At 43.5% G+C, this 19,687-nt stretch overlaps 5 protein-coding genes across 6 annotated transcripts; 2 read left to right on the forward strand and 3 right to left on the reverse strand.

Moving 5' to 3' along the window:
* Window positions 1–272: 272 nt before the first annotated feature.
* On the reverse strand, window positions 273–2,635 carry pafah1b3 (platelet-activating factor acetylhydrolase, isoform Ib, gamma subunit). 2 transcript variants are annotated; one of them, XM_084471131.1, is made up of 6 exons: window positions 2,600–2,635; window positions 2,227–2,318; window positions 1,917–2,006; window positions 1,654–1,770; window positions 1,385–1,507; window positions 273–1,292 (listed from the first exon to the last, which is right to left on the reverse strand). In XM_084471131.1, exons 2-6 carry the CDS (start codon window positions 2,305–2,307, stop codon window positions 1,032–1,034), a joined length of 672 nt encoding a protein of 223 aa, XP_084327257.1. In that variant the 5' UTR covers window positions 2,308–2,318; window positions 2,600–2,635; the 3' UTR covers window positions 273–1,031. The 2 variants fall into 2 exon arrangements, with proteins under 2 accessions (XP_084327257.1, XP_084327258.1); XM_084471132.1 differs by lacking the exon at window positions 2,600–2,635 and adding an exon at window positions 2,534–2,554.
* A 683-nt stretch (window positions 2,636–3,318) lies between these two features.
* On the forward strand, window positions 3,319–6,142 carry prr19 (proline rich 19; the record flags this gene model as incomplete). The annotated part of the gene is made up of 3 exons (XM_084472158.1): window positions 3,319–4,489; window positions 4,747–4,877; window positions 5,486–6,142. The coding sequence occupies 3 exons, from the start codon at window positions 3,319–3,321 to the stop codon at window positions 6,140–6,142; spliced, it is 1,959 nt and encodes a 652-aa protein (XP_084328284.1).
* A 603-nt stretch (window positions 6,143–6,745) lies between these two features.
* Window positions 6,746–9,544, reverse strand: tlr21 (toll-like receptor 21; the record flags this gene model as incomplete). The annotated part of the gene is given in 2 exon segments (XM_084471074.1): window positions 6,746–8,497; window positions 8,501–9,544. Coding segments are annotated over 2 exon segments (2,796 nt in total).
* A 2,048-nt stretch (window positions 9,545–11,592) lies between these two features.
* cnfn (cornifelin) lies at window positions 11,593–12,882 on the reverse strand (the record flags this gene model as incomplete). The annotated part of the gene is made up of 3 exons (XM_084471075.1): window positions 11,593–11,682; window positions 12,215–12,351; window positions 12,759–12,882. 3 exons carry the CDS (start codon window positions 12,880–12,882, stop codon window positions 11,593–11,595), a joined length of 351 nt encoding a protein of 116 aa, XP_084327201.1.
* Window positions 12,883–16,360: 3,478 nt separating this feature from the next.
* cxcr3.2 (chemokine (C-X-C motif) receptor 3, tandem duplicate 2) lies at window positions 16,361–18,742 on the forward strand. Its single transcript, XM_084472395.1, has 2 exons — window positions 16,361–16,476; window positions 17,322–18,742. The coding sequence occupies exons 1-2, from the start codon at window positions 16,441–16,443 to the stop codon at window positions 18,420–18,422; spliced, it is 1,137 nt and encodes a 378-aa protein (XP_084328521.1). The 5' UTR covers window positions 16,361–16,440; the 3' UTR covers window positions 18,423–18,742.
* Window positions 18,743–19,687: the final 945 nt, after the last annotated feature.

The following is a 19,687-nucleotide window of genomic DNA, read 5'->3' on the forward strand; positions in this document are numbered from 1 at the left end:
TCTGCCAGGGTTTTGGTCCTTTTGTAGGTGTCAGCACACAAGTATTGCATGAATAGCAAACCTTTAGTGGTTAGGATTTTCCTGGCACACAAATGTGGTCGTTTTAACACAATATGCCGCATAGTGAAATTTAAAAGATGTTGTTTGCATTATTCTGTTCAGGCTCAAAATTACATCCAGAAATGCCCATGAAAATGGGTGTTTAAATGGTAAAAACAAATAGAAACATATCATATAAATAATAATTCTTGTCAAGCAATAACTTTTTTTTTCCCACTTTTAATGCACTGTGACATTACAGAAACAGCAGTCCCCTGAAACATATGCAGAGTTCAGTAAAGCAATCCTTATCTGAGTTTGTAAGCAATTTACACAGTAAAGTGAAGCCTTTTACAGAGCGCACTTGGTTTTAAGGGAGTCGAAGGAACTTGTAGCACAAGCAACAACTAATACACACATCCAACATCCTAGTCAAACACACATTTTGTCTTGGCAGCAAACAATCCTCATTCAAATCAAAATCTATAAGTCCAATTTTTCATAAACATAAAATGACAAAATGTAAAACAATGCAAAAGGGTGAGATTAATGGTGCATTTCCATCATTCCAACAAGTATAGTCATGTGAAAACAAAATATTTGGTCAACTTAAAGCAAACAATAACACATCAGAGAAAATAATAAAAAAAAACAGGCAGAGAAAAGTTATTGTGAACGGGGAGGTAAGTAGGGATGGATGTGTTCTACTCTTCTATACAGACACATTCTGGGATTAAGTGCAGCACATTTAACTCCAAGTTGTAGCATTTTGTAACACCAAAAGGTTTATGGTCCCATTATAACCAGCAGTGGCCACCAAACCTGGCCATGGAGAGAGGGCTATGTGAACATCAGCCATTACTCAAAGCCCTTAATAGCAACATCATAGTGTGACGCTCTCCACAAACAGGACCAGGAACCACTGCAGTAAGTAGTGTTAGTTTGCGAGCGCGGGGGGGGGGGGGGTATTCTATGGCTGGGGCGATTGTCCCTCAGATCTCAGCTGGCTTGTCCAGCATGGATTTGAGATGGCCGTGTAAGGGCTGGCACACAGCCTGGTATGCCTGAGGGGTGAGGTGGAGGTAATCGTACATGTCCTGGTGGGAGATGCTACCGTTGCAGTGGACGAAGCCTGGGTCCACGCTGAAGAACGTGGCATGGGGGAGGGATGACACAGCCTCCGCAACAAGATGGTTGACCTGGGCGTTGCGTTCACGGAGAGGGTTGGGCAGCTTTCCTCTGGGGAGGATTCCCTGGATAAACAGATAAATGCAATCGACTTATAATACACATATGTATACTTATACACACACACACACACACTTTCTTTAACACTTAAACCTACGAGCACGAGTGTGCGGGCGTTGGGCAGCTTGTTCTTGATGACTTGCACAATGGCCAGGAGGCCTCCGCATATCTGTTCTGCAGAGTGGCCATGATTATTGGTACCTACCCATAGTACCACAACCTGGAAACAGAGAGGAATAGGTACAATCAAAAATATTATTTATATTTCCATACAATTATCAGAAATGGCAATCATGAAATGCCCATTGTGGAGACTTTACATGAAGCTGTTAATGTAACGTTACATATTATTATTTTTTCGTTTACCTTAGGGCTGATGTTGTCCAATTCCCCATTGCTCAGTCTCCACAAGACGTGTTGTGTGGCATCACCTCCGATCCCAAAGTTAAGAGCATGGAGAGGAGAGAAGAGTTCTCGCCATACCTACAGATAAGAGAAGATCACAATGTCCAATAAGTGTGATCATGCATGGTTGAAATACTTGCTTAAAGTTGAGCCTGAAAGAAATGCAAAATATGTTGACCTGCTATCACCTGCCATGAAACACAAAGCATCTTGAGTACTCTTACCCCAAACTGGTGCATGAGCTGAACAAGAGAGTCCCCCACAAAGAGCACATCAGGCTCTTTGTCTTTACTGTCGGATACAAAACGGTTGTGCTGTAGAAAAACGGATAAAGTAAACAACTTATGGCAATGACATCCATAAACAAAAAAAACAATCTTATATGTTAATGATACATGATAAATGTTGATCTTGATAGCTTGTTGCTTCTGAAGATGACACCAACGTTTTTGACTTGACATCATAACAGTAGGAGCTAATACACGTATTGATTATTTTGAGCATATAAATGCCGAGGTAATAATTGACACACACCAAAGACATCCATCGTCCATCTCCCTGAATGTCCTCACACGGAGTGGGTGTGGCGGCCGGATTTGAGTCTCCTGCACTCATCACCTTGATATCTGTGTTGGCAAAAACAGGCAGGTTTCGTTGGCGGATCTCCTTTCGTTCGAATGGAAACACGCAAAATTCAATAAGCTTTTAATTGTGATCAAATAAGGACGGACAGAAATGGCTGCTGAATCACTAGATCACAACAGCGAGAGCGCTGTCACGCATAACTACAAAATATCACGTAATCTGCTCATAAACAATATTTGTCTGCGTATAACATTACCAAAGCATAATATTGCATTTGAATTGATTGACGAATACTGTTAAATATGCCCAAACAAAAAAATACCTTGTGCAGCCTTTTAATTCAGTTCCTGGAAGTAAAATTTCGCTACAGCCGGAATCTACCATCAATTACTGTGGATGAATAAAATATGTTTTTATTCATATAATTAAATTCATCTATATTTTATTAAACGCAAAAACAGGTCAGATTACTTAGATTACAAAAAATACGCTAAATTAATCATAAATACAGAACATATTTAGTAAATTCAAAAACTAAAATCCCTCCTCAACGAGCGAAGTGGACTCACCCTATCAGTCGAGTTCGCGAGGGTGCATACTGCGCAAAAAGACACATAAACTGCGTGTTGCCCAGCAACTCAATTATTAAATATCTATAGCCAGAAACAACAGTTTTTTACTTCAGTAAACAGCTTTGTAATGTTATAGGTTGAATAATACCAATACCTTTCTACTGATGAACATTTTGTAGCGCATGTATCTCTGCTACGAAAAACACTAGAGGTTAAATAGCGTTTGTTCTCTCATCACGTGTGCTGAATTGAGGTAAGAATTAACTTATTTTTTTAAATTGTAGCGTGGGGCTTGGACGTACTTTAGGTTAAAAATTCAAACGATAATACAAAGCTGGATGTTGTGGTAACAGTAGCCAAAGCTAGATATGCACAAATACCATATTGAAATTAGAGCTGGATTATAGCTATTTTATGTCAGATGACGGCACGTTGCTAATTGGCTAACATGAATTATGTCTGATCCAGAATGAGTCATCCATCTAAAAGAGGCAGAGCAAGTGTCACGTCTGCTTCCAGAAAAAAAACAGCTGACAAAAACTGTGTCTCAGTTAACTCCTGTAACTGCTCACGTTCAGTCCCTGCTGTTATGGATGGGGATGAGAGTCATAAGAACAAGATGAAACGACTAAGGACTCGCAAAGAAAGAAACCAAGTCAAGGGCAGCGGGGCTGAAGTGTCAAATAGGAAATCACACCATCAACACCAGCACCACCGAAATCACATGTCTAGCAAAGATAAGCAACAATCCTATAGCTGCAGCAAGACTATCGCTCATTGCCCTCAGAGAAAAGAGGCAAGATTTGCACGGCTCTTTCCTTCTGCACAAGAGGCCAGTGTCATCACGACCAACCGACTTATAGGCCACCAGGGCCTGTTCAACCATGAGGTGAAGTCTATTGACATCGAGCGCTTGTTGAGTGAGCAAAGGAAGCAGGGAAGGCAAAGGCAGCCAGGGCTACAGGAAAATAACCTGGATGCTATTTGTCCGGTGCCAAATTCCCCCCTGTTGTCTCCTTGCTCTAGCAGTGAAGCTAATTTGGCCAACTCCAGTGAAGGTGTTTTAATTGCAAGGGATTCAGATGTGGCTCTTCATCCGGAGAAATCCGGTGTGAACTGTCAGTCCAATACATATGGGTCAGATATCACACCAGGACAGAGGCCACAAATATCTGGTAATTCAGCTGAAAAGGAAAACCAACAACCCACAGGCAGCCCATGTTATTCATTAAAACATAAAAGAAAGAAGGCCAAAGCTGTCATGTCCATCATGGAGAGGGAGACTTCCCCTACACTCGTCAAAGAAAATGTGAGGCCTGAAGTTGAGAAGGTAAACACACAGGTGAATGCCCCCACTCCAAAGAACCAAACGCTAGCGTGGAAACACAGTCCCGACACCCCACACCAGCTCTGGCACAACGCCATCAGTGCTGTAGCTGGACATTTGTGTCATTCACTAAAGCTACAACTGCCAAGAAAAAGAGACGTGCTAGCAGAAAGCAGAGAAGTGCTGTTGCTCACCATTCAGGAGAGGCATGGCCCCCTGTTCCAAGAGCATCTGCTTGGGGTGCAGCGACGGCTCAGTTTTGGTAACCATACTGTCCAGGGACCGGAGGCAATACCACCCACCATAAAATCAGGTAGGATTTGTCATACACCTAAAGCCAAACATGCAAATATTGTGTTGACTCATTCCAATAAGAAAATTATATGTATGCTGTTATGTTATGAATGGGTTCCTATGGTGTTGATTGTCCTAATTACCCAATCACTTCATGAGATGTGGCAATACAGTGCAAGTATCTTAATTCTATATTCTTTTTACTAAATAACCATACGTTTGGGCCATTCTGCATATTAATGTATTAACTTTTAACTCTACAACTTGTTCTTTCAGATGAATCCTTTACTGCCATCCAAGGAAAGACATTTGATCAGTCATGTTTTGAGACCCATAAAAAGGCCTTTGGCAAAAGCAGCAGGAAGCAGAACCATACCAACTGGAAATCTCCACCGCAGACAAACCAGGTAAGGCTTGGTTCCTTACATGATCCAAACCACAGTGTGAGTCTACTGTTGTGATTCCAGTTAAATAATACCACAGGTGTCACTTTTTGTTTCTATTATTGCTGCCATCCCTGAAATTGAAATTAGTGCGATGTTTTGTAAAACTGCAGATCAGATGCTTGCATTATATTCAGTGCCATGGTTTTTCATGGCTGTCCCACATTAAAAAAAAGTCAAAGATAATTCCTACCTGTAGCTTTGGTACTCTGGAACCTATAATATGCTGTGATGTTTTGACATCTTGGGTAAGTGACTTTACCGAAGATTGGATTGTGAGGATTGGCCTAGTACACCCTAGGGGTTGGTTTGAGGTGAGCTGGTTGCAGCAACACGAGGGCCCTGGGACTTGTTTTTTGTTTGTTTTGCTCGTTTACCCGTCATAGCTAGAAATAATAATAATTTCAAATTATTTAATTTGTTGCTTTATCAAGGAATAAGCAAAAATTGGTTAAAACTCGCCCTTTAACCAATTTCTTTTGATTTTCCCACTTGGATTCCCTTGCCTTATATAATAATCAACAATATATTTACTGTTTTGATATTTCTTTTCTCTTGTGTTGCTTGTGAAGGATGTGGAATGGATGAGCGGTCCTAGCGTGGATAGAGTGGAAGTCAGGGATGATTTGGACGAGTTGCTGAAACCTGGTACCTGCTCTTGGTCCGGCTTGGGTTTGGGACCTTCTGCATCATCACCAACCCGCCACTACTTATCTTTTTCTCCCGTGTCACAATGGGTGAGGGTGGACCCACCCGTGCCTCAGGCCGCCTGGGACAAGAGATCAAATAGCACAAGAATGAGAGACTCCTCTTTTATGGGCCGTGATGAAGGCTACCGGGTGAACCGGGCCGCAGCGGTGCGCCCTGGAAGCAGTGGACCTCCAGAGGCCAACAGAGATCTCGGCAGGCACCCCTTCCTCCGTTACCTGCCAGGGCAGCCGTGTGGTCATCTCGCTGACCCCTGGCTCCACCCTGGGGGGCGCGCCACCGCAGAAATCGGCCCGTGCTCTCTTGCCACTTCCTCGTCTGCACGGTATTCCCGCAAGGAGGATCATGGGCACCCTTTCTACCGTTTAAGTCGTCGTCCGACCCACCCTTTTCCCGAGCCCTACCATGCTGACATGATGCACTACCCCCCGTCTGAGCTGCTGGACAGAGGACCGTCCCCTCCCCCGGCTTCTTTCAACAGTCCCGAGCGATGGTGCTTCCCCCCAATGAGGTTGTATTGATAATATTATAAGTGAAGACGTGTTTTGGCACACTACAAGGAGTATGTGAGTTCTATTTGAGAAAATCAGCATTGGAATGTGATCACTGCAACATGTGTGCTGTTACCTTGCGCACATATTAAATGTGGCGGTTGAATGTTTATCTAACAACTACTGGTGAACCTCGTCTGTACCATTGCCAATGAAAAAAGAAAAACAGAATTATGTATCATTTTCATTATAATTCATTATAAGACACATCTGGATACAATGTGGATATCTAATTTTAGAATAATAAATGTTAACGCCTTAAAGAACACACAGGTTTGTTGTTTCACATTCTTATAATGGCCTGTACAGTTCATTAACAGTTTAACAACGTTCCTTTATGAAAATGCAATCAAACAAGTAATACAAGACAGTGGAGTTCTGTTGGCTTCTTGCCAAGCCTGCTTTTCTGTTATTACCTTGTTTCACTTATCTCTTTCATCTCCAACGTTATTTAAGCAAAAGAAAAACAATAGTATATCTAAAATTGTGTGCAAACCCTATTGGAAATGAATGCAAATAAAAATGTAACAATGTAATCGGGAATTGAATTGATCAATCGCAGATAATAAAAAATCATGGCAAGTAATAGATTTCATCCGAGGCATAATTGACAGAAGAGGCGGTTCGATCGCCTTCTTCCATCTCAGAGCGTTTGTTTTCACCCGCTTCTTCCTCGTCCTCCATTCTGCTTCCTGTCCTCAGCGCCCTCCTGAGCTGCTTCCAGAACAGTAGTTGGGCCTGGGCCGGGTCGGTGCAATCCGAGCCGGGCCATTGCAAAAACGTCTTGGTCGACATGACCTTCCTCATGCGGTGGTATGAGGACAGCTCGCCGTCGGGGATACGCTCCAGGAACACCAGCAGCAGAACGTCTCGGTGCTCGTCTAAGAGCCGGTAGCTGGCCAGCTGGATCTCCAGTGAACACCATTCGCTCTGCAGGAAGTTCCGGCTCACGACGCACACAGTCTTGCGGCTGCCGTACACGGCGGACACGATGTTGTCGATGATGTTGCGTCCCGGTTCAAAGTCCCTGTGATGAAGGCAGAGTTTGAACGAAGAGCCGTTTCCCTCCAAGTTCGGGAGCAACTGCTCCAGGACCCAGTGTTCGTCATAAAAATTATAGGAGATGAATGCGTCGTATTCACAGTTTTCCTCATCTTCCCTCAGTTTGCGCCACTGTTCGCTGAACCAAGCACGGAACACATAATAGCCATACTTTATTTTCCAATATAGCTTCACGTGAAGTATAGGGACTACACTAAACACAAACAACACAGCAGCGGTTGTGAGAAATAGGTACTTTTCAATGTCAATGTAACAAACTTTTGTATCAAAATGTATGAACAGCTCATTTTGTCTATCCTGGCATGGCTGACTCTGCAAGTATATCATTTGAACGTTGTCTTGATTCAGTGCCCAATTCTGCAGTCGCTTGTTTTGGCATGAACAGCTGAGGGGAATATATGTTATGTCAAGGTATAGGAGACTAGGGAGGGCGTCTAAAACGTCCACATCAATGCTCTGCATCACATTCTTATTGATTTGCAGGATTCGGAGCTGGGTAAGATTTCCAAAAACATCCTTTGACAGATTTGGAATGCCCATGTTTACCATACTCAGCGTTGTCAAATTCCTCAAATTTTTAAAGAGCCCTGGCCTGAGTTTTACCACGCCATTGCCCGAGTTATCTAGTGTGAGGAAATGTAGGGCTGTCAAATCGTCAAAGACGTCAGAAGCGAGGGGAGCTATGCGGTTGTTGGAAAGGTACAGAAGTCTCAGAGAGTGAAGACCATGGAAAAGGCCATAAGGCAGCAAGCTAATTCCGTAGGGTCGCTGTCCATCTAAATTTAGAGAAGTGAGGGTACTGAGATTCACAAAAGGAGAATTGGTGGTTTCATGTTGGAAACTAATCTTGTTATTCTGTAGATCCAACACCTGCAAGGTGTTTTGGAATCCAGTGAACTGGCCACTCTCTATTTTTTTAAGGTTGTTTCCATTCAAGTAGAAATGTGTTAAACTTTTCAATCCATCAAGGCCCCCTTCTTCAAAGTGAGTTATTTTATTCAAACCTAGGTCCAGCGTAGTCAGCTGAACGAGTTGCAGGAATGTTCTCTTAAAAATCACTGCGATACGGTTGTTGTGTAGATTCAGGATTCTCAGGCTAGATAGATCCTGAAAAGTGTCCTTATACAAATCAGTTAAGATGTTGTTGTCCAGACGGAGAGTCTGAAGTTGGGTAAGCCCTCTGAGAGCATCTTGCTCTAAAACAGCAATGATGTTTATGTTAAGGTCTAGAGTTGTGACATTCGGTGTGTGAGCGAAGGCGTACTATTCGACCTTAAGCATGTGATTGTTACGAAAATTCAGCTTTGTTATGGGAAACTTATTCGTATTGTTGCAGGACAAGAGATAGCCGATGTGGTTGTGCTCCACATTTAACGTTTTTATGTGCTTCTGTCCTTTAAGAAAGTCGAGGCATTGTACCGTTCTCAGATTGTTAAAGGAGACATCCAAAGTAGTTAATATTTGAGGGCAATTGGATAATGCATCATTAAGTGACTCTGAAATGCTATTATTTACTAGTGTTATTCTGCTGATGTTTACTACCCTTTCACTTAAGAACTTACATAGGTTATCGATCAGACTTGTGTTGGTTAAGCCTAAGCCAGAGAAGTCCACATACTTAGCATTAACATTGGTCTTATTCAAAAACTCTAATATCTTTACTTTTGTTGATCGCATCCGTAAATAGCGTATCTGTGTTAGGTCTACTCCTTTGAAAGCATTAGTCGAGAGTTCAAAGTTGTGTGATAAATCTAGGAGCGTGACGTGCATCAGAAATGAACCCGTACAATCTAAGACTGACAACTTATTTCCACATACATACAATTTAGTGAGGCTCTCAGGCAATACAATGTTTAAATTACTGAGGGATGTCAATTTGTTAAAGCAAAGATCCAGGTGTGTCAGATTATTTAGGGCTGAGATGGATTGCGCAATGACAGAGAAATTGTTCAGTTGGTTTTCTCTTAAGATCAAGGTGTTCAGGCGAGGGGTGCCGAGGAAGAGACTCTCTGGGAGATCAGTCAATGAGTTATTTTCCAGTGACAGAGAAGTGAGGTTGTCGAGGTCGTGGAAAACTGAGCTGTTGAGTTTTGATATGAGGTTGAAAGACAAATTGAGGGACTTAAGGTGATGCAGGTTCCGGAAAGCCAGCCCGTCGATCGACTTTAAGTCGTTGTGGCCCATGTTAAGATTTTCCAGTTTTAAAAAACGTTGAAAGCTCCCGGTAGGAATGTGGGAGACTTTATTAAAAGAGATGGTGATGTTGTAGGCAGACGCTGGCAGGTCACCCACAATTCTAGATATGTTCATGTTGTGGCGATTGTAGCAGACAAATGTTTGATTATTTGAGTTTTTAGCTCCATTGCAATTTTGAAAGCTGTACTGATAAGATAAGTTTACTAAAAGTCCCAATGTTAATATCAACAGTTGGCTTCTTGAAACCATTTTCCATTTCCATTTTGATCAATATTGATTTCAGGAGAAGCTGCTAGGCTATTTCCTGGGTATGTTTTTTCAATCTGGATAGCTGTTCTGTTCAACGACGTACACTTCTCATTGTTGATTTGGATGAGATCAGTTTTGGTCCAGGAACCTAATGCAGAAAAAAATATGTAAAATGATGATTCGGTATTCACATTTTAATGCATTGCACAATGCTTAAAGGGACTACGCGTAAGAATAAAAAATGGTAATTTCTGCCCCCTTTGGCCGGTAAGTTAATTGCAGTCTGCTGCAGTTCACACGTTGAAAGCTCGTAGTGCAACGCAACCCCATGGGTTTTGACAACAATAACAAAACATATACCAACATATACCAATACCAAAAACATAATGTTAGCTATAATCATGAATTCAAGTTAGTTAGAAACAGACAACAGTGGCCCTGTGAGTGGATATTATGTACATAAATTAACATAACTAAACCAAAAGTCCTGAAAGAAGGGAGATGTCTTTGCAATCATTCCTTCATGTTACTACGAGAACCGGCCCAGTTCCAATGTAATACAAATCAGCACACAGGCAGTTTTTTTAAGTCAAACTACAACATGGTATTGGCCATTAAAAGTAATTTATGAATTTAAAAGTCCTACACATAGTCCATTTAAGGATATTTTTGCTCCCAACAACTGTTTTACTATGCTCAAACATATTGTTAACATATTGATCTTAAGCAATGCAATCACGCATCAGAGTAATATACGATAACTATAACACTTACATGGTGGATGTTCAATAAACGTGTGAGTGTTCCGCAAGGTGCTTTCCCCTGGCCTCATTAGACATTCACTTCCCACTTTGGGGTTAACCTCACTCCCTCTGTGTTTCACTACACCTTTGGCAGATGGGATGGTCTGGGACAGCGCCCTGCCACTCCTCGAGTCGGTCGGCTTATCGGAGACAGAAGCACAGGGGCTTTTTCCATATGCTATCATTCATGCACATCATGAGACAAGGCCGTATTGCATGGCATCAACATGTGGAATAGGAATTTAACAATGTGGAATATAACAAAACTATCAGATTTCTCTGATCAATCGTGTTATGTGCGAATCTGGGCGATTTTTAGAATCGAGGTTCTGTTATTTACCAATGATTTATTTTATTAAGATTGTGATAATGTGCTTCATGGAAGAATTAAAACACATGGCACTGACTGTGAACTGATGTTCCCGCAATGTCCTAAACATTCATCTGCATTACAATTTTCAATACGTTCAAATAAAAAGGCACATAAAAGGATCATTTCTACAACGCAAGGGCCTGATATCACAGGTAATGTCAAAATCAATAAAATACATGAGCACAGACACAAGGTTAGCATGTTAGCCTTACCTGCACAAGTTCCCCAATATGTTGTGCACCTCTCACTGGTGTGAGCATTAGGAGAGGAGGGAGGCGTCATGTGAAGCACTTCCTGAATGCCTTATTAGACCAGCAGTAATCACACAATATGACACGCTTATCACACCGCTCGTTTATTCACTGAATGCGATGCATGTCGTTTCCATTTTTACTGTTGTGCAAACAAAGCTTTTCATCTGAAGAAATGATCCAAAGGTCCAGAATAAATAAACATTTATCTTTTTTTTAATATATATATACTGTATATATATCAAATGACATTAAAGATATTATAACATAATTAACATTCTCTATAGATGTTTTATTTATTTACCCAAAAAGAATGAATCACAAAAAAAACCTGATTGATTATTAACATTACATGGATTAGTTTAATTAAAGACTAAGAAAGAGAAAACAGAAAGGCTGTCTGGACCAAGAGAACACGCCTTTTCAACTCTTTCTGCTCTGTTACTAACAATAATAGCACAGTGACTTTTAATCCTTTGTGTCGACTCATTGTCTCATCTTCTGCTCCCGTGCCATCTGGCACAGTCCGCAGTGGGGCAAGCAGGCCATCACCATCCAGTCATCACACACAGAGCCCTGGGGAGAAACGGAGGGCAAAGACCAGCTTAACGCCCGTCACCCTCAGACACCATCTAGAGAGCAAAAGGGGCTCCCAAAAAAGGGGGTATTCCGGAGGAAAAGGGCTCATTAAAGTGTGTTGGTGTGGGCTGCTCCCAGCCAAAAGGTACCAAATGTAACCGCCGATGTCTGCAGCCTACCTGTAAATATCCTTGAGCCAGACGCCTAACCCTGGCCCTTAGTGACACGGACCTGAATTCACTGGCGGTGTCAAAATGCATCTCATCCCAGATGGGTAATGAGGGTGTCACAGCCAAAAGTACAGGACCGTAATAACAATTACAAATATATACAGTATATATACATACATATATATAAAATGATGTCACCATGGATGACCACACACACAAACTAAAATCAAACCACCAAGGGGTTTTCACTATTCTGCTGGGATCCCCAGAGTCGCTTGTTGTGTGCGTGCGTGTGAGCGTGCGTGTGTGTGTGTGTGTGTGTGTGTGTGCGTGCGTGTGTGTGTGTGTGCGGTGCTTACGCTGATGCGGTAGCGACCACGCACGCTGGTCCTCAGGGCGATCATGGCCCCGGGGAGGAACGGCAGGCAGCAGCTGTCCCCGCTGTCCTGCGCCACTTGAATGGCCAGGATACAAGGTATGAAGGTGCCGCAAAGACCTGGCAGGGGGGGGGAGCGAGGGTTCACACACACACGCACGCGCGCACACGCACACACGCACACACGCACACACACGCACACCCCAGGGTTGTGAGCAGCAGCACTTCACTGGGATATGTTTCAATTGCTTAAACTCACAGACACATATGACACACACTCAAAATAACACATATTCCACTGTCTTCTTCCCAGCAGTCCCCGATATTTGAGCTTCAACACGCACACACACACACACACACACACACACACACACACACAGACAGAGACGTATCATTTCTCCTTGCATTTGAGTTCCACGTGAACTGTGATCAGCGAGGATGTCCTTCCACAGGACATTGGGTTCCCACACACACGGACACACACACACACGGACACACACAGGTTTTTTTTTGTTTTAAAAACATACATATTCCACAGTCTTCAAAGCAGTCGCAGGTGTTGGAGCTCCAGTCGGAGGAGCCTGAGGTCACAGAGTAGCTGGTGACGGAGACCTGGGGCTGGGAGTTGATCACGTTGGACTGGAAGGCCATCGCTGGGGGACAGCAGAGCACCACGACCACCACGTAGACCAGATCACACACACAAACAATCACCGTGGTGGTCAACGCTTAAACCCGGAACGCAAAACCTTGACTTTCTGCCTCACCTGCTGGCTTGGAACGTATCCCGGAGCGGAAAAGAACGCGATGCGTACCTCTTCGGACTTGAAGTGTGACATCACAGTTTCATGTGAACCTGGGGTTTTATATGGACAGTGTTAGCGCCGGGAGAAAAAAAAAGAACTCCCTGCCCATTTTAGGTCTGTATGACCATCAGCTTTGTTGAGAGGCAAAGAAAAAAGAAAACAAAGAATGTTTGGCTATAGGGCGTAGAGAACTCTTATCAGTGGAATCGTTGACTAAGTGGCTTTGTCATACATTGTGTGTTCCTGCTACTTATAATAGCCTTTAATTTACAGGCAGGTGTGTGTGTGCAATTGTGTGTGTGTGTGTGTGTGTGTGTGTGTGTGTGTGTGTGTGTTTAAGTGCGTGTGCTTGTGCGTGTGTGTTTGTGTTTGTGTAGGTGTGTTTGCGTGTGTGTAGGTGTGTTTGCGTGTGTGTAGGTGTGTTTGCGTGTGTAGGTGTGTGTAGGTGTGTGTGTGTGTGTGTGTGTGTGTGTGTGTGTGTACACTTAGAATGGATTGAATAATAATAATGAGCGATGTACAGGCACTTTCAGTCACTTTGACAGCTGTGTTGTGCGCAGCTCCATGTGTGTGTATTTTATATTCGTATCTGCATGTGTACTCAGGCCTGTCTTTGTCGGCTCATTCCAACCGTATTGAGGTTTGCGGGAACGGGGCTTGGTCAGTTTTACCAGAATAGGAAACGTGGGTGTGGAGATTTCAGTTTTTGACCATCCTTAAAAGGCTAATATGCATGGCTTTTAGAGGAAATGAAATGATCATAAAGCCACTTCTAACCACTGTGACAAATCTTTATAACCAGCAGTTTCACAACAGTGAAATTAGTCTGAAAAAAAGTATGCACTGCATACCCTTACAAAGTACATACTGTTTCACACGGTATGCCTAAAATCGGCACATACTACAGGTGGATACACTGATTAGATTAGGATCATACTAAATATTGTTCTTGCCTACTAAATAGTGGCTCTAATCCTACTCGGATTAGAGCCGCTGCTTCTCTGCTTAGAAAGGAGTCAGTTGAGGTGGTTCGGGCATCTGGTAAGGATGCCCACTGGACGCCTCCCTCGGGAGGTGTTCCAGGCACGACCAGTGGGGAGGAGACCCCGGGGAAGACCCAGGGATCCCCCCCGTCAGAGCTGGTTAATGTGGCCCGGGAAAGGGAAGTCTGGGGCCCCCTGCTTGAGCTGCTGCACCCCGCAACCCGACCCCGGATAAGCGGATGACGATGAGGATGAGATGAGGATACTAAATAGTATGGTAGTATGGGTATTGGAAAGCAGGGCTAGAAAAGCAGAAACGCGCCTCTGTGTGCAGTTGGTGAAAGTAAAAAAGGGGTGGTGCTTTTCATCGGATTGGTAATGGTTTGTGCAATTCACTTTTGATTGGTTGAGGCCTTACATTGGAATTGCGAAAAACCTCACTGTGGGGCTGGGTGAGGCTGCACACCTGTTGCACATCGAGTATCAGTATCAGTGTCCACAGGTTTAACCAGCCATCTCCACACCCTCTCAGGGTAGATCTCCTGCATGGCATCAATGAGCAACCTTTTCATGCTCATTTGCAGCAACTTTTACAAAAAAGAATTCTAACACCAACCTGCATCCTTGTCTGGAGGAGCCAGACAAGGACTAATAAAGGTCACTTAGGACCATGTTACAACAAGATAAATGGTTTATATACGTTTGAGGTTAGGAATGATAACGCTGATTTGATTAGGATTAGCACATGGGCTATAGATAAGGGATGTAGAAAATTAGAAAAATTTCTAATATGGAACTTTTTTATTCCATATTAGATATTGTTAACTTTTTATTTATATACTGTATATTGATTTATGGAACATGATTGTTTTATATATTTTTTATTTTTAAATATATATAATAGCATACAATTGCATATTTCCATGATGCATCGCTTCTCTTACATCCAAATCGAAGGCACTGGCAAACCATGCATTTATCATCCTGCAAGTGAAAACACACTGTGGCTATTCAACATTGTTGACCGTTTTAAAATAATGTGTTTAAAGTACCCATATTTTACCACCAGGTTTATAGGCTTACCAGAATAATAATGGCTTAGCCATTGCAAGACATTTCATAATCTACCCTCTACCCTGGATTGGGACAGAAAATCATCCTGGCCACCCCAATCTTTCACGCGTGCTCATGTGTTTTGTTTACTCACAAAGTCCAGGCGCGCCCTGCCTGGAGGATATACAGGCACCAGAGGGGTCCTGTAAAGTTCTCCAGCACCTGTAGCCCACTTTGCTGAAGGTCCTGCATTCAACATATCTGCCAGTTTGGCAAATCTGGCAGCATCTCTCTGAAGGGCATGTCTTTTTTTTTCGTCTAACCAGGGCTGCCTGAAAACCTTCAAGTGTGATTAATTAGAGAGACACACAGCGGGGGGGGGTTGTACATCCGCTGGTTGTTGGCGTGGGGGGGGGGGGGGGGGGGGGGTAACTGCGCTGATAAAGGGTGCTCCGCCTCCGATGCGAAATAACAATGTGGATCTGTTCCTAACTCGTTTATATATTTAGAAAATTTTAATGTAATAATTATTAACCTTAATTTTCCCCCCACCCCCCCCCCCCCCCCAAAAAAAAAAACAACAACAACATGGCCTGTCATGGTGATTAGGTATCTAACAAAATCGATACTTGTGTTGTCGGCCCAAAAAGCACGTTGGCCCACCAGGAAAGTTCCTGGTATCTCTGAATGCCAGTTCAGGCCTAGACGTGGCAGTGTCCAGCCATTGTGAAATGGCTTGTACTGGCCGAGCACCCAAGGTGTTTAAATAGGGGGACGTTAAGTTCCCCTATTATTGATTTTTGTGATTTTGTTACTCACTTTTATATTTAAAAAAAAGCTTAATAAAACATCACTTAAGGTCCAAGTAAGTATTTCAAGTCCCCTAATCAGGTCCTTCTCATTACCAACTTGAATAACCATGAAAAAAGAGCAGTTATTAAAAGCCCTTATTGCTATGTAATTTCACAATTCATGCAGAACTGGAATATTCTTGGCATGAAAAACCTTTGTGTAATGGGTAAAGTCTGGTGAGCCTGCATACACCATCAACGTTAAATGTTTTGGTTTTTTTTAAGTGGACATGTGCTATCTGTAAGATATTCCATTCCATTGTCTGCAGCCAGTTTTTATGTCACTACTTATTTCCGTCAGTCACAATCGCTGCCTATCTATAACAAGCTATACATATCTGTTTGGAATACAAGCAGTTTTAGTTCCTGAAAGTAAACTTCTGTTTTTTCATCCACCAATCTGCTAAGGGTGTGAAAAGAAAGGGAACAGAGAGCAGGGGACCCACTGAGAGTAAGGTGGTAAAACGTGTTTGGTGAAAATTTAAGGTGTTCTGTTACCACATTTATTACGTCAGCATGAATAGCTCACAGGTATTCACAGACAATTATTGGGTGAGTACGTTTTTTTAATATACTATCCGACATCCGTTTTTTTTTTTTATCACTGAAAAATGAATGTGCACGTAAGATTTTGGGTGCGACACAAAATAGCCCCCAAAAAATAGAGATATTTTTTAAAAGGTTGAAAAAGGAGAAGAACTTTTTGGGGGGCTCAAAACATTTATATATCCGTCTGACCTGTAAATACGTTTCCCAATCATTCCGGACATCTCTATAGTGGACCATACCATCTTAACCCTGCCGAACAGTCACACGCACGTGCGCAGGCACGTTACTCTCGCTTACTCTTGGTCAATGGATCAAGTCCGGTCAGGTTAGGAGTCGTGGTCTTTATACAGTCTTGCGGGTGCAGACAGTGACAAGAGCAACAGGTGTCTGCATTAGTGTCCCATTAACTGTATAGAGGTGACACCACAAAAGTATACGAGTTAATGCCTGACGAGGTGTCCAATTATCAGTAATGAATGGATGAAAAATAAATTTATTTATCAAGATTAAAAATTGATAAAAATTCACCAGAATGCAGGAAATGAAGTGTTTGACGCTCAAAATTCTCTGGGGGGTAACCCCCAGACCCCCCGCTGAAAATTTGTCCCCCCCCCCAATGTTGAATCCAAACCTACGCCCTTGACGTAAATTTTTACTTGGACATCTGCAGATGTTCCTTTCTTATATGGAATGAACAAAGGAAGGACAAACATAGTGAACTAGCTAGCCCAAATGATAAAATATGATTTTAACAAACATCACCAGTCAGCAGCAAATACTCAAAGTCAGGTTTCCTTTACAAGTAAAAGATCACATTGAGGTTTTGTAAAAGCATATTTTCCGTGCAGACTTTGGAGGACGATTACACGGACTACGGCACGCAAGATCCGTATGAAGCAGTAGCGGCTCCTTGCCTCGTGGGCGATGTGTACAGCTTCGGCCGGAGCTATTACCCCGTGATGTACAGCCTGGTGTTCCTCCTGGCCATAGTGGGCAACGTTCTGGTGCTGTGCGTGGTCGCCCGCTACCGGAGCTCGGTGAGCGGCGGAGCCTGCGCCCTCTCCATCACCGACATCTTCCTCCTCCACCTGGCCGTGGCGGACCTCCTGCTGTCGCTCACGCTGCCGCTGTCCGCCGTCCAGTGGGCCGACAAGTGGGTCTTCGGGCTGGCGGTCTGCAAGATCTCGGCGGGCCTGTTCTCCCTGAACCGCTACAGTGGCATCCTGTTCCTGGCCTGCATCAGCTTCGACCGCTACCTGGCCATCGTGCACGCCGTTCGCAGCGGCTGGAAGCGCACGGCCTGGCACGCTCACGTGGCGTGCGCGCTCATCTGGGGGCTCTGCCTGGGCCTGAGCGGGGTGGACGTGACCTTCAAGCAGCTGGCGGAGGTGGGCGCCCTGGGCCAGGAGGGCCAGCTCATGTGTCAGACCTGGTACGTCGACAACACCCGGGAGTGGCAGGTGGGCCTGCAGCTGATCAGCATGGTGCTGGGCTTCGGCCTGCCGCTGCTCGTCATGCTCTACTGCTACGTGCGCATCTTCCGCTCGCTGTGCAACGCGCCGCGCCGGCAGAAGCGCAAGTCCCTGCGGCTCATCGTGTCCCTGGTGTCGGTGTTCATGCTGTGCTGGGCCCCCTACAACTTCTTCCAGCTGGCGGACAGCCTGGAGAAGCTGGGCGTGATCAGCGGCGGCTGCCAGTTTGGCCGGGCGGTGGACCTGGGCATCATGGTCACGGAGAGTGTGGGGCTCTCTCACTGCGCCCTCAACCCCCTGCTGTACGGTTTTGTGGGGGTGAAGTTCAGACGGGAGCTGGCCAAGATGGTGAAGGAGCTGCTGGGCTCCAGGGGCTGGAAGGGCAGGCAGGAGTGGGGCGTGAGGAAGACCAGGAGGACCACCGGGTCCTTCAGCTCTGCTGAGAGCGAGAACACCTCGTACTCTGTCATGGTGTGAACTGTGTGTGTGTGTGTGTGTGTGTGTGTGTGTGTGTGTGTGTGTGTGTGTGTGTGTGTGTGCATGCACACCTCATACTCTGTCATGGTGTGAACTCTGTCTGTGTGTGTGTGTGTGTGTGTGTGTGTGTGTGTGTGTGTGTGTGTGTGTGTGTGTGTGTGCGTGTGTGTGTGTGCATATACTGTGTATTCACATTCAAATGTGAAACTTACTAGATTTTTTTTTTTACAAAATATTGCCTACATTTGTGCAAAATAAAATATATTTGTTTGTAACATTCCTGTGTTTGTAACAATGCTGTGTGATGAATAACCTAGGTTTGTGGTCAGTAGTAGAAGTTTCCTCATCTCAATAGTTGTTTTTCACTTCTTACATTGCAACACACCTTGTGAAACAGCTTGCTCAGTGATTCAAAGTGAAACTGTTGTTGGAGAAGTCTGATCCATGGTTCCTCAACTCCCCCCCCCCCCCCCAATGGACCCCCCGACAGTGTAACACTACTTGAGCCAATCCATCCACAAAATGTGGCAACATATCCCAAACAAACCAGTTGTTCATACAAACTATATATATATACAAACACGTAGCATGAAGTAAATAGGTAAACACAAGCTTTTGTCTTATATTATTAATTAGGTAATATAATGATTTTCTATCCTTTGTCAATACCAAGTTGCAACCCACCCCCTGGGGCCCATTTGATAGAACCAAGACACGTAGAGATCCCTTTGACTGAGAGAGCGGTGCAGGGTTCCTGTTTCAGTCGGTCAACGGTCTGTGCACACTGCTCATTTTAAACAGACCTTTTTTATTTTAAGACAGAAAAAAAAATATGAAGTTTTGCAGACTTCAGCAGTGTCCTTCTATCCCACTAACACAAGAGGAAACGAAAATGATTTGTTGTTGTATTTATGCAGTCTGTGACTTTTCTCAATTTCATTATTGTTAGTACACATACATATGTGGCATATGGAGAAGTATTACTTTTTCAACGTGGCTGTGTAAGGTCTACCACAGTAATAACACTTTTGTATGCCATTGCTATATACCTTTAAAACAGCATATTCAAAATAAAAGTAGTTAATAATAATTTCATTATTATCATTATTATTATTATTATTATTATTAGTAGTAGTAGTAGTAGTAGTAGTAGTAGTAGTAGTAGTAGTAGTAGTAGTATTACTGTTATTCTTGAACGTGGGTGTATGTGTGTGTGCAACTTTTCACCATTTAAAAAAAAAAAAGTATCTTTGAAGATCTAAATC

The sequence above is a fragment of the Micromesistius poutassou genome, assembly GCF_964030765.1.
Source record: "Micromesistius poutassou genome assembly, chromosome: 8".
Taxonomy (NCBI): Eukaryota; Metazoa; Chordata; class Actinopteri; order Gadiformes; family Gadidae; genus Micromesistius; species Micromesistius poutassou.

Bases quoted from the DNA above. Each gene is read 5' to 3' on its own strand.
- pafah1b3 (XM_084471131.1), bottom strand. From the start codon at position 2,307: ATGAGTGCAGGAGACTCAAATCCGGCCGCCACACCCACTCCGTGTGAG. The intron at 1,771-1,916 runs GTAAGAGTACTC...TCTTATCTGTAG, and splicing joins AGCTCATGCACCAGTTTGGG to GTATGGCGAGAACTCTTCTC. The intron at 1,293-1,384 runs GTAGGTTTAAGT...CTGTTTATCCAG, and splicing joins ACGCCCGCACACTCGTGCTC to GGAATCCTCCCCAGAGGAAA.
- cxcr3.2 (XM_084472395.1), top strand. From the start codon at position 16,441: ATGAATAGCTCACAGGTATTCACAGACAATTATTGG. The intron at 16,477-17,321 runs GTGAGTACGTTT...TTTTCCGTGCAG, and splicing joins TATTCACAGACAATTATTGG to ACTTTGGAGGACGATTACAC.